This window comes from Bicyclus anynana, chromosome Z (genome assembly GCF_947172395.1).
Source record: "Bicyclus anynana chromosome Z, ilBicAnyn1.1, whole genome shotgun sequence".
In the NCBI taxonomy this organism is placed as follows: domain Eukaryota; kingdom Metazoa; phylum Arthropoda; class Insecta; order Lepidoptera; family Nymphalidae; genus Bicyclus; species Bicyclus anynana.
This window is the reverse complement of record NC_069110.1, coordinates 13,177,625-13,192,084: the sequence shown is the minus strand read 5'-3', so window position 1 is coordinate 13,192,084 and position 14,460 is coordinate 13,177,625. Positions and strand designations below refer to the sequence as shown.

Genomic DNA, 14,460 nt, shown 5'->3' with positions numbered 1-14,460 from the left:
GGTGGACTATTGGCCTAACCCCTCTCATTCTGAGAGGGTTGATAATGATGTTGATGATGAATTTAGTTAGGTAAATATTATTGTTTTAGTTGGTGTAAATAATTTAGTTGGTACAATTTGAAATTAAAAAATATATATATATTGTCCAAGGTCATAGGTTTATATTGTCCTTACGGTATGCAGTGCATTTTGCATCTATGAAGTGCACATTGCTTGACCACAGTTGCTTGTGTACTGACTATTTTTTTGCTATAAATGTGAAATAGGAGTATAAATACAGTGCTTCGTAATTGGGCCCTGTAAACGTGGGAAACCTTTGTTAATGAAGATAACGACGTAGACCAGACACGTTCGTTTTAAACCACAGAGAATTTAAAGCATCATGTGAAGTAACTGGAGAAAAAACCTTTACATTTGAAATTTTATTTCCAAGTGTACTTTTATCACTTTGAAATACCAGAGGTGATGTAACGCAACAAGTAATATAAAATCTTATTATTCGTATCATTATATCATTATATCCCTATAGCGGTAAATAATATGAATATTTAAAAAAAAAAAACACGTTTGATACCCATATCATGGGGGTGCATTTCAAATAAAAGCGCCGCCAATCCGCAACATCCGGATCCAACATCCGCACCGCGCTAAAGCTGCGCGAAGCTGAAGTGGCAATGGGCGGGGCACATAAATCGAAGAGCCGATGGACGTTGGTTTCCCAAAGTGCTGGAATGGCGACCCCCCACCAGGCGGACTGAGGACATCAAGCGAGTCGCAGGGATTCGCTGGATGGAGGCTCAGATTCGTGATGTTGGAAGTCCCTACAAAAGGCCTATGTCCTGCAGTGGACGTCCATCGGCTGATATGATGAAAGGTTAATGGACTGATGGGTAAATACAAAACATGGTTTGAAATAGGGGAAGAAATGTACCTATTTTTATTCGGACATAATCTCTGGCGTCCGCTAGTAATGAATGATAGAATTTCTTGAAAGAAATTAATTTAGATTTTTGACGTTGAAGAATGTTTTCTTTGCAGACAAGACATGGACTTAAACATGGCTTTGGCTGAATGCGAACGAGCAATCACGCTTTTTTTTAACAATCAACTGGACAGGGCTATAGATATTATGACTCCATGGTGAGTTTTCTTACAATATATTAATTCATTCAATTTATATAGATATAGATTTTGACGGCCTCTGTGGCGCAGTGGTATGCGCGGTGGATTTACAAGACGGAGGTCCTGGGTTCGATCCCCGGCTGGGCTGATTGAGGTTTTCTTGATTGGTCCATGTCTGGCTGGTGGGAGGCTTCGACCGTAGATAGTTATCACCCTACCAAAAAAGACGTACCGCCAAGCGATTTAGCGTTCTGGTACGATGTCGTGTAAAAATCAAGTGAGATTGTAGTCAAAGAATCGGGAGAAAAAGGCAAAAATAGTCATCAAATAAAAAAAAAATTTACTCGCAGGCAGGAAACTTCATTGTACCACGCTCACGGCGCGACTATTTTGGAGTTCATACCTGCTGTTCTCACGCTAGAACCAGGCCAAATACAACGAGCGAAGGATGCATTGGCTCAAACATTGACGCTTTGCGCTCAGCAGCGCAAGAGCTACACACTCGTCCAGTCTATCGGCGCCATCATAAAAACGGTAAGTACACTACAACTCAGACTAATTAGATATAGACCTGCCTCGCTAGACATTATTTTTCTGTCAACGTATATGATCAACGATCTTATGCGATTTTAAACACTGTCTCTAAAGAATCGATGTTTCATAGTTTAAAATCGTGTCCGTCGGTTAAAAACCTCCATAAAAATATCTTTTTATGTAGTTCTATGGTGTAAAAAACGAACAAAAACTGCTAGTTTAGTTTAAAATATGTATGAAATCTAAGCTAGTTTTCCTTAGAAAATGGCAGAAAATTTTGTTCGTGAATTTGGGTGCGATACTAGTCCTTATGTATTTAGTCTGGGTACTACAAGCATACGGCCCGTCCATACGGCGAACGGAGCAGTCGCTCCAGGCGCCAAATCCTAGAGAGCGCGTAAATAATAATCGTAGTCAACCGTAGACGGTATTTGCCTGATATTCAATTGGTCACCCCAAAGTATGGTCGAGATCTTCGCGTTCCATTCTTACTTTACACTCAGAATTTGGTATAGGTATCTCCATATTATTAGGAGCAAACAGGAGAGGCGCCATAACTGGATCTCTCTCCATTTTAAAATTTACTTCGGGCCGGTGCTGACTAGAAGCTTCAAGCTTGTGGCGTACGTGCCTTGAAGGGGCCTCTGTATCAAAATTAGTTGAGGGCCTAAATGAAAGGTACAAGATCTCTTACAAAGGAAACAAAAATGCTTTAAAAAAAAGCCAAGCCCAGGTGAAATGAAACATGGGCATTTCACCGCTGCGAAGGTTATTACTCAGAAATTTTTATTTTTTTGAATACTAAATATTGATTTAAAAATCCGAAAAAAAATACAGAATAATTTCAAGACATTGCAAAATAAACCGACAAAAAATATTTTCTTTGATTTCTCAAAGAGTTAGTGACTTGTAAAATTATATTTTTGCGATGCTCTGTTTTTATAAAAATGAACATGAAAAAATATTCACCTATTCTAAAAACCTAGTTTTTCTTGAAGCCTTATTTAATAATATCGTGTCAAAACAATTTATAAAAGTTATTTAGTTTGGGAGTTATTAATTTTTGAATTCAAAAAAGTCTACAATTTATAGTTTAGTAATTAAATAATACTTTTGTTCATGATTAATGATGTTTGTTGTTGGTTTTATCCCTATTTAAAACATAAACTAATTAGAAAAAAAAGGAATTTAGCGTTCGTTTAAGAAAAAACGTTTATTGAAACCGGGATAAGTTTAACATTGTTGAAAAAATTATTTCTGTCATTATGTTTCACAAATTAATTGATGAATTTTCAAAAAAATTTAATATTTATGACTTTTTAAACTTTAGTTAGAGAGTCAACCATCATTAGAGTCGCGTGCTGAGCTCCGTAACCCATCCTCCAACTCCTTTAAGTAGTAGAAAAGAAGGAATTAGGGAGGACCATCAAAATGGTCCGAAATCCCTCAGTGCCTGAAACAAAAGTCTTCGAATAGTGCGTGTTGCCAGTGATGACCTATCATTTCGAGACTTGGTCGCTAACTACGGGCCTCGTAACAAGTCTCAGAATCACACAGCGGGTGATGGAACGATGAACGATCTATGCTCGGAGTATCTCTGCGTGTTCGAATCAGAAATGAGGAGATACGCAGAAGAAGCAGTCACCGACATAGATCAACGAGTCGCGAAGCTGAAGTGGTAATGGGCGGAGCACATAGTTCGAAGAGCCGATGGCTTTTGGGGTCCCAAAGTGCTGGAATGGCGACCCTGCACTAAAACACAGTGTTGGTCGACCCCCCACCAGGTGGACTGACAACATCAAGCGTGTCGCTGGTATTCGCTGGATGTAGGTGGCTCAGGACCTTGATGTTTGGAAGTCTCTACAAAAGGCCTATGTCCTGCGGTGGACGTCCATCGGCTGATATGATGATGTAGATGATGATCGAATGGGCTAGTAATAATAATTAATGGTAATGTTTTAGCCCAACTACGGTAGCTACTCGGAAGTTGAAGCTCACGCAGAGTTAGTACACGCAGAAGCGTGGTTGCTGATGGCTTGTCTGGGTATAATAGAAAATGAGGACATGACAGGGTTACTCCGAGCCTCACTACGAGTTAAGGCTTCCTACAGCCAATACGGGTATGTGTTGTTCCGGTTGCAATGATTTTTGTTTTTGTGTTCAAATATACTAAGTAGTTCGTAAGCGTTGAATTAGACCAGTGATTCCCAAAGTGGTCTATATCGACCCCTAGGGGTCTATGACATCCTGCAAGAGGTCTACGTCAGCGAAAAAAAAATTGGGGGTTCATGAAATGAAAATGGGCCACGATAGTGGATCTTAACACATACACTGATAATACCTTTTTACTTACATCATACTATCTTATATCTGTTATTATTAGAGCATCAGAATCATCCTTCTCACTAAAAATATTGACTTATTGCTTATGTTATTTTATTTATAGTTTATTTAATGTTACGTATAACATAACACATACAAAATTTGATTGTGAGCAGTTTTAATTTAAATTCAATTAATAAATGTTTAAATTAACCTGTGTTTTTACTTTAAGTTTTTAACACTAAACTTCACTACAGTTGGAAATTTACTGGAAATCAATAACAGGTAAGTAGGGGGTCTACCCAACAAGGAAAAACATGGCAAGGGGTATACGACACATAAAAGTTTAGGGAACTCTGATTTAGACGCTCTTTAGTTTTTGATTGAGTGGGGCTAGGATCAGATATAGCTGAACTGAAGAAAATAAGTTATACTGTGGTACTTACTACCTACCCTTCTTGAAGTAACGCAGATAGAACAATCCGTAAATGTAATTTTAGTCCATAGGGTTTTATCATCATCGTCCAATTGATGCATCCATACTATACTACTATACTATACTCAGCCAAGGTTTCTTTTTTAAGGGTAACAAACTACGGAACCTTATAAACCTTATAAGAGCCCAGTGGATACGACCTCTGTCTCCGATTCCGGAGGGTGTAGGTTCGAATCCGGTCCGGGGCATGCACCTCCGACTTTTCAGTTGTGTGCATTTTAAATATCACGTATCTCATTAATTCGTTGAGTATTTGAAGTCTGTCAATCTGCTTTGGGTCAGCATGGCGGACTATTGGCCTAACCCCTCTCATTCTGAAAGGAGACTCGAGCTCAGCAGTGAGCCGAATATAAGTTAATAATGATGATGATGATAAACTACTTTATTTGATGCCGTACTAATTCTACTAGACTTTACATAACATTCTTCGGTTTCCCCAGAATATGTGCGAAGATATTGGCAAAGAAAACTTGGGAGAATGAACAATCGCGCGCGCACTTTGAGAGCGGAGTCCGCCTTGGGCTTGCCACCTTCAACGTAATGATAGCAATGTTGCCCCCACGCATTGTAGCCGTGCTGCAATTTGTTGGCTTTTCTGCTGATAAGGTAAGAATCAACTACCCCTTCCTTTTTTTCCTGTTGAGTAAATGCGGTTGGCTCCCTACGAGACCACTACGATGATCCTCGGGGTTTGGGCGAGCGCAGAAGCATCGCGTGATGAGACCCGAAGGCTGAAAAAAAGAACGAGGACGTCTCCTATAAGACTCGGACCTCAGCTTTGAAGGCCGTCCGGAAAGGGATAAACCGGGGCCTGAGTGAATCAGTCCGGACGCCCCCAAGTTCGTGAGTTTAAGAACCCACGTCCGGGTGACGTTAGGTATCAGGGACCTCGCCGGCGAAGACGCTGTGTAGCTTGTGTTTGTGTTGCCCGGGAAGCATTGTCGGTTGTCATGTCATCGTCTGGATCGTAAAGGACGTTTTTAGGACGCTTGAAGTTAGCGTTAAGGTTGGCAGTGTAGTTGCAGGCCTCAACCACTAGTTGGTTGGGATGGATGGCAGCTCTGTCGAAATAGTTTCAAGTTAATTCAAGTTGGTACTCGTACTTGGGAAAATTTAATACTTAATATTAGTAGAAAGTCATTACACGTCAGTTTCGTGTACCCTCACTATACCAGATTTACTAGTGTGGGGCCCGTTAATATTAGACATATCCAGTTTGCATTTTTTTCCCCATTTCCCCCAAAAGTGCCCCTATTGCTATAAAAAAATTAAGCCGTGATGGCCCAGTGAATGACTTCTACCTACGATTCGGAAAGTTTTGGTTCAAATCCGTTCCGGGGCATGAATCTCTCATTATTTATGCGCATTTAAAAAACTAAAATTAAATGTGTTGGTCGACCCGCCACCAGGTGGACTGACGACATCAAGCGAGTCGCAGGGATTCGCTGGATGCAGGCGGCTCAGTATCGTGATGTTTGGAAGTCCCTGCAGACGTCCATCGACTGATAATGATGAATGAATATCACGTGTCTCAGACAGCGTTGTGGACTATTTTCCTAAATTTTAAACCCTCTCATTATGAGAGGAAACTCGTGATCAAGATGTATGTGGATTAATTAATGATTTTTTTTTCAGGAGCAAGGAAAAATGGAACTTATGAAGGCAGCACAGTCAGCGGGATTACGTTCAGTTTTGTGTGAACTAACGCTCCTGGTGTACTTCCTCGTAATCGGGCACTTCGCGGCCATTCCACCGGATTTTGATGCTGCTGAAAAGATAATTTCAAAATCCCTTAAAGTAAGTAAATAGACTATATTCACTATAATTAGGATGTTTGAATTAGTGTTTAGGTCATCCAAAACTTACTTGTGAAATTATCAGAAGTCTTGACGAGAATGGTATCTATACTAATATTATAAAGCTGAAGAGTTTGTTTGTTTGTTTGGTTGAACGCGCTAATCTCATCCGGTCCGATTTGAAAAATACTTTCAGTGATAGATAGCCCATTTATTATTTATTTATTTATTTGAAGGCTTTACATTATATTTTCAAAAAAAATAAGGATCCTTCCTGAAACTCCAATAATGTAACCCAATGTTTTGTTTACATGGCGTGTGCTGCAAAAACTATTGATGTTAGAATAAAATAATGTACTACAACTTTGCAGAACACATCATTTTGTACAAAAAAATCTGTACTATATCATTGTACTTTAATAAATTAATTAAATCAAATACTAAGCTTTACGTCATTATTTATACAACTAAACTTAAATCCTTATCAAAATGAATTACTTATTAATCAAGAGTATATTATAGAGATAAGATTTGCCTTTTGAAGTATGTTAATTAGTCATATAGTTTCGGAGATAATACAAATTTTTTAAAAGACGAAAAAATGCCGCTAATAGACGGCCCGCAGTTTCTCCCACATAGTTCCTGTTCCCGTAAGAACACGGAGTAAAAACATAGTCTATGACACTCGCAAATAACGTAGCTTTCTATCGTTGAAAGAATTTTTAAAATCGGTTCTGTAGATCCAGAGATTACCCCTACGACCACCCAAACTTTACCATTTAATCACTAATATTATAAAGGCGAAAGTTTGTGTGTAAGTGGGTGTGTATGTTTGTTCCTCCTTTACGCTGCGGCTACTGAAGCGATTTGGCTGAAATTTGAAATGGAAATAGATTACACTTTGGATTAATACATAGGCTAATTTCCGTCCCGGAAAATGCATGGTTTCCGTGCGATTTTTGAAAAACTGATTAACACGCGGACGAAGTCGCGGGCGTCGGCTAGTAATTCATAAGACCAATATAACTCACTAGCTGACGCCGCGCGGTTTCACCCGCGTGGTTCTCGTTCCCGTAGGAATACGGGGATAATATATAGCCTATAGCCTTCCTCGATAAATAGGCTTTCTAATACTGAAAGATTTTTTCAATACGGACCAGTAGTTCCTGAGATTACCGCGTTCAATCAAACAAACAAACAAACTCTTCAGCTTTATAATATTAGTATAGATACATAAAGTTTACAGTTTTTTTTAAATAACGTATTTTTCCAGAAATACCCCGACAGCATTTGGTTCCTGATGTTCAAAGCTAGGCTGCAATTGCTCCGTGGGCAAACTTTGGGAGCTATAGGAACATATCAGAAGACATGCCGCATGCAGGATTTATGGCCACAGATTAAGCATCTGGCCTACTGGGAGCTCGTCTGGGCATTTGCGTAAGTTCTTTGTCTCGACTAGAATGATTCCGTGATTTTTTTTGGCACTGCGACTCCATGGCCCAAGGGTCTCCACGGTAAAAGGTACAAATATGTAACTCTCTGTCAGAGAAACATACTTGAGGTACCGGTTTCAGCTATTTCTGCTGCGTATTGTACTTACATATTTACATAGTTGTGTATTATGGAATTATATTTGAATTAGGTATATTAGGAACAATTTGTTTTTTCAAATGGGGATGATGACTAGGTTTGAATATATTGATTTTTATGATACATTCGGGTAAATAAGGCTAATTTTAACTAATTTATACATAATAATCAAAATTTGACTGGATATTTGCAATATAAATAACTTAATAAATCTATTAAAAATATTTTATCGTAATTAGATAATTTCATACAGTTTTAGCTTCCATACATTAAATGTGACATTTTTTTAATAAAGGAACTATAAACATAAACGCACAAATAACAAAGATATTAGTAATTTTGTTTAAACGCACATACAAATCTAACGATCATTATGTACCTACGACGTCATTAGTTCGTACCATTTCGGTCAGGTTTGCGGCAACTCCGCAAGTTTGACCCTTTAAATCCTTTAAAGCTCCGAAAGTAATGATCGCAGGTACCCTGTTACTTTTACAAAATTGCTTTACTATTAGCATACTCTTAATTTTTATACAATTTAAAAAACTGTCATCATCCCTATTGAAGTCATTAAAATAAGATTTCATATTTAAAAAAAAATCGAACCGCTAAGCGATTTAGCGTTCCGGTAGAAACCGAAAGGGGTGTTGGGTTTTCACCCTCCTCCTAACAAGTCAGCCCGCTTCCATCTTAGACTGTATCATCACTTACTATCAGGTGAGATTGTAATCAAGGGCTAACTGTCTCCAAATATTTTGTAGGATGCTCAGACAATGGACAAACGCAGCAGAATATGCAGCACTTCTCGAACAAGAGAGCAAATGGTCACGGACCATTTATATGTACACCCAAGCTGCCATGCTAATACAAACCGAGCCGGAGACTCCGGACGAACGCAATGCCGTCGACGCACTTTTGAGGTAAGTTCATCATGATATGAGTCAATAGCACAGATGCACAACAACTAAGTATTCACCCTACAAAAGAAATGTATTCGCTTTATAAAAAACGTTAAAAAAACTGAAACTTGTGTACCCCACTTAAATCATTAAAAGTTGTTACCCTACCAAGTCTATATATCTTAGAAACATGCAAATTCGTAGGGAAAAATCCAGATTTTTTTCAAAAATTAAATGAATTGCCACGAAAAAATAAATTACGGAGCGCGCGTAAATTGAACTTAGTACAGCCAAAGTCAAATTTAAAAATGCACAGTACTGGCCCGCACAAAATGTGCATAAACAAATATAATAAATTACCGCAAAACATTAAGGAAAAGGAAAACATTAATGAGTTTTTATTAACATTAAAAAACTTTTTGCTTGAAAAAGTATATTATAAAATTAATTACTTTCTACTTATCTTATCTGATGTTAAGTTTAGTTAAGTTAAGTTTTACTTTGTAGTTACAACACCCTCAGTGTTCCATTTGTAATAATTATGACATTTTATCTATGACATGTGTTAAATAATGGAAATGTAACTTAAATCAATAAATAAATCATCATCATTTTTTAGCAGACTCAAAGGTGATCACAAAAATAAGAAAACTAATGTCGAACAAAGGTTATGGATTCACAACATTTGTCAGGAAAAACTTAATTAACAAATCAAACTGTAACCAAAATAAGGCCCTAGAATGGCAGAGAATGACCTTGAGTGAAGTCACGCACTTGTGAACGATGTGTGTAGGGTTAAAGGATCCTTTGACTGTTAACAAACACTCCCCTTTTCCACTCAAGTCTCTCTCCCTGCCTATCCCAAGTAACCCATGAAGAATTACACAATAAGAGATGTAGACGGCTCGAACGCCACGAGCACACTGAAGCCTACCGCAAGTCGTTAAAAAGCAAAGCGGCGACAACATTCATTCGTTAATTCATTTATTTTGTTGAGAATACACAAATTAACAATACACCGAGCAATTTTTTTCGTCTACAACCGAAATCCCACTTATTGTACCCAATGTCTATTATCCATTGGTGTTATTATAAAAAAAAACAAAGTACAATTTAAGGGGTACAAGTGTAACAAACTTTAAAAAATTATGATGATTTTAAAACATCCTGTATTTTCAAACAACACCTACCTACCTCGCGCGGTCACGTTGGAGTCTTTGAGATCATTCACTTTAACCTATTTTCTTTAAATTTTATTTTATTTTTAAGGTTGGCAATACTACCCGTAGTGTTGGCAATTGTTAAAAGCTTTATAGCGTGCATACCGCAAAAGACCACAAAGTTAGTACCGCCGACTCGTGTATTGAAGATACACAAGATCGTGTGTTGGTCACTGCGTACATGACTTGTATAGTGTGCCGCGTCGGTACTGCCGTGTGCTTTTCAGAAACGTGAGAATAATTGACCGTCAATGGCGACCTTTATATTGGACACATAAATGTCGCGGTGGCTTATAGACGGACAAGGTGTATTTAAAGTAATTAAAAAAGAGTAATTAAAAAGTCAACAGCAATTAATTAATTAAATCAAACTTAATAGGGATGATGACAGTTTTTTAAATTGTATATAAATTAAGAGTATGCTAATAGTAAAGCAATTTTGTAAAAGTAACAGGGTATCTGCGATCATTACTTTCGGAGCTACAGGGATTTAAAGAGTCAGATTTGCGGCGCTGCCGCGGATCACTGAAAAACGCCCCGTACAAAATGGCACGAACTAATGACGTCGTAGGCAATGTAATGATCGTTAGATTTGTATGTGCGTTCAAACAAAATTACTAATATCTTTGTTATTTGTGCGTTTATGTTTATATCTCATATATTTAAAAAATGTCACATTTACTGTAAGGAAGCTAAAACTGTATGAATTTTCATCTAATTACGATAGAATATTTTTAATAGGTTTTGAAATTTTAGAATCTCATTTATTTTGCAAATATCCAGACAATCTTTGCTTTTTATGTATAAGATAGTTAAAATTGACCCTATTTACCCATAAAAGTTAATATATTCAAACCTAGTCATCATCCCCATTGGTGTTAACGCTCAAATTAAAATGTCTCTAACAACGAAATTGTGGAAACGAACGATGTCACAGCACTGTAGCTTTACTTAATGCAATATACAGAAAATGTAATTCGCTGTTTGAGAGTCGAGTAATGATTACCCGTGTATTGATTACAGGAATGCCGCAAACTATAGACAACGGCTGCTAGGCCGGTCTTTGCCAATGGAGAAGTTCGTAGTTCAGCGTTGCGAACGCTGGATCAAGCGAGGATACTTAATTCTCCCCGGGATAGAATTATTGTGCTTGTGGAACATCTTCCCGGCACTGGCAGCCGAAGGTGGTCAAGCCGATTCAATGTTGAAGGTATTAAATACTCAGATTTCTCTCGCTCTGTGAGAGAAATTTGAATGTGTATTATGTATTGTGAGCCGTGATAGCCCAATGGATATCACATCTGCCTCTGCTGTAAGTTCGAATCCGGTTCTCCTCCAACTTTTCAGTTGTGTGAACTAAAAAAGAACTAAATATCACGTGTTTCAAACGGTGAAGAAAAACATCGTGAGGAAACCTGCATACCAGAGAAGTTTTTTGATTCCCTGCGTGTGTGAAGTCTGCCAATCCGCATTGGGACGTGCATTGGGATGTGCAGCGTGGTGGACTATTGGCCTAACTCCTCTCATTCTAAGAGGAGACTCGAGCTGCAAATAGTGCATATTGCTATCATAAACTTGGTCGCTAACTATGGGCATAAGCCTCAGATTCACTCAGCGGGCGATGGAGCGAGATATTCTTGGAGTTTCTGTGTGATTGAATCAGAAATGTGGATATAAGCAGAAGAACCAAAGACATCGACATAGCTCAAGCAGGGCAGGGCACATAGTCAATACTCAATATTCATTTATTTCAATTAGGCTTAATTTACGAGCACTTTCGAAACGTCAGGTAATAATATTGTAAGATATAAGGTAATGAAAAATTAGTCGAAAACTTAAAATTAAAGATACGAGAGTTCTAAACGCGTATTGGTTCGAAATGAGCCCACAACAAACTTAGCCAGGTTTTTCCTTTTTTAGTTTATCACCATTTAACAATAGGTAGCCGGTCATGTAATACATTTCATTTCCACGTTTGACAATGAGGTCACAAGGTGCTGGAATAACAACCCCGCACAGGAATGCGCAGTGTTGGTCGACCTCCCACTAGATGAGGATATAAAGCGCATTACCTGGAGCTGGGTGGTGGCTTGAGACGGTGGTTTTTGGAAGTCTATACTAGAGGCCTACGTCCAGCAGTGGACGTCCATCGACTGATAATGATGAAGTGGAACTTTACACTATAACAAGGTTTATCAGACGAAATTTTTGTTTAAGTTGTTGCTATTATCAACTCATTAAATGGCTATTTTCAGATTATAGAAAGAACCACTTTCAAGATAAGAAAGTCCATAGAAATGCGAGAAACTCGAAACAGAGCAGCAGTGCAGGAAGGGACAGAACCAGAGTATGATGAGGATGATCTGGCTCTGGCAGAATTTCTGCGTGGAAGCCTGCTGACTGCAATGGCGTTGCCTCGTCTAGGCCTGCAGCATCTCGAATTAGTTTTGCGGTATGTACAAAACTCTTTATTTTATTAACCTACTAGCGAACGCTGGGACTTCGTCCGCGTGGAATTTAGTTTTTCACAAATCCCTCGGAAACCATGGATTTTACCGGGATAAATAGTCTATGTGTTAATCCAGGCTATAATATATCTTAATACCAAATTTCAGCTAATTCGGTTCTGTAGTTGAGGAGTGAAAGAGAAACAAACATTCATATCATCAAAATCATCAGTTTTCGCAAATCTCGGGAAGCCATGAATTTTTCGGGATAAAAAGAAGCCTATGTGTTAATCCAGAGTAAAATCTATTTCCATTCCAAATTACATCCAAACATCCATACAAACCTTCGCGTTAATAATATTAGTAGAATAGGATTATACAGGAGCAGCTGGGGAGTATTTCCCATAACTCTTGGGCTTTTCTTTACCGAAAATTAATTGAAAATGTTCAAGGAACGTGTGTTCTAAAATTAATATTTTCGGTGTTAATAATATTTCTTTTGTAAATAAATCTTAAAATATTTATAATTATGACGTAGCCAAGTTTTACGTATTTTAAAATACAAGGGTAGAAAACAGCGTGTGTTACATGGATAGTCGGAATTATTTGGATTGCTTTGTATGAAAATATAAAAAGGTGTTATTTTTTGAAGTTATGTGAAATACATCCGAGCACCCTGTATACATATATCGATTTGATCTTTACTTGGCGTTTCAAAAATGCTTGTAAACTAAGCATATTTCAAGTACATGAATTTTGAATTATTGAATTTTAAGCTTGACCATGATGACTTACGGATCCGAGACTTGGTCGCTAACTATGGGCCTTATAAGAAGGCTCAAAGTCACTCGTTCTCTGCGTGATCGAATCAGAAATGAGGAGATCCGCAGACAAACTAAAGTCACTGATATAGCTCAGCGAGTCGCGAAGCTGAAGTGGCAGTGGGCAGGCCACATAGTTCGAAGAGCCGATGAACGTTGGGGTCCCAAGGCGCTGGAATGGTGACCACGCACCGGAAAGCGCAGTGTTGGTCGACCCCCCCACTAGGTGGACCGAAGACATCAAGCGGGTTGCAGGGAGCCGCTGGAAGCTGGCGGCTCGAGACCGTTTTGTTTGGAAGTCCATACAAGAGGCCTATGTCCAGCAGTGGACGTCCATCGACTGACAATGATGATGATGATGATGAAGCTTGGCCATTAAAATAGGAAGATAATTATAATGCATTTATTTATTTCAGATTGAAGGATAAAATCCAGGAGAACAAATTCCTTGTGCCATACGCTCTAGTGGAGATAGCGTCGTGTCACTACCAATTCGGAGACCCAATCCTCGCTGTTACATTGCTACAGAAGGCCAGGTACGTAATGCTGTAACGTCTTGACGTAAATATGTACAGTCCTTTTCATAAAAGAAGTCCCTCAGACGCGGCGCTAATGTCTTAAGGACGTCTCATTGTCATTTGGTAATGTCGTTCTTATTATCACTTGTATGAGCCGCTTTCAATTTTAGTTCAGGTTTTAGTTTTGGGACTTCTTTCATGAAATGGATCTAATTATAGATCTTATTATAGACTAGCGCTACCCCTACCCTACCCCAACCCTACTCCTTCTACCCCTACGGTAGGGACCATGCGACGGCGACGGAAGCCTAAAAAACGGAGTAACTTCTTCCGTTTTCTCAACATTTGCCTTCACTGTTCTGCTCCTATTGACGGTAGCGTAATGAAAAGTATACTTTAACCTGCCCAGGAATATGAAGAATAATTGTACCAAGTTTCGTTAAAATCCGTCGAGTAGTTTTTGTTTCTATAAAGAACATACAGACAGACAGACAAAAATTTTACTGATTGCATTTTTATCATCAGTATCGACCACTAATCACCCCCTGATAGTTATTTTGGAAATATATTTCATGTACAGAATTGACCTCTCTACAGATTTATTATAAGTATAGATAGGTGATCTTTTTTATAATTATGGCATAATGATGATAAATGACAACTTATCAATAAATGAGACAAAGCCTGGTGTATGT

At 38.4% G+C, this 14,460-nt stretch overlaps 1 protein-coding gene across 1 annotated transcript in view; it reads left to right on the top strand.

Annotated features, from left to right (window-relative positions):
- Positions 1 to 14,460, top strand: part of LOC112056258 (tetratricopeptide repeat protein 39B) — a 40,304-nt gene that overhangs the window by 14,554 nt on the left and 11,290 nt on the right. Inside the window, exons 4-13 of the mRNA XM_024096653.2 lie at positions 1,039 to 1,140; positions 1,473 to 1,656; positions 3,619 to 3,776; positions 4,915 to 5,080; positions 6,110 to 6,271; positions 7,544 to 7,707; positions 8,622 to 8,780; positions 11,003 to 11,189; positions 12,235 to 12,431; positions 13,664 to 13,783. Of these exons, the coding sequence (XP_023952421.2) occupies positions 1,039 to 1,140; positions 1,473 to 1,656; positions 3,619 to 3,776; positions 4,915 to 5,080; positions 6,110 to 6,271; positions 7,544 to 7,707; positions 8,622 to 8,780; positions 11,003 to 11,189; positions 12,235 to 12,431; positions 13,664 to 13,783 (1,599 nt within the window). The remainder of the gene's footprint in view (positions 1 to 1,038; positions 1,141 to 1,472; positions 1,657 to 3,618; positions 3,777 to 4,914; positions 5,081 to 6,109; positions 6,272 to 7,543; positions 7,708 to 8,621; positions 8,781 to 11,002; positions 11,190 to 12,234; positions 12,432 to 13,663; positions 13,784 to 14,460) is intronic.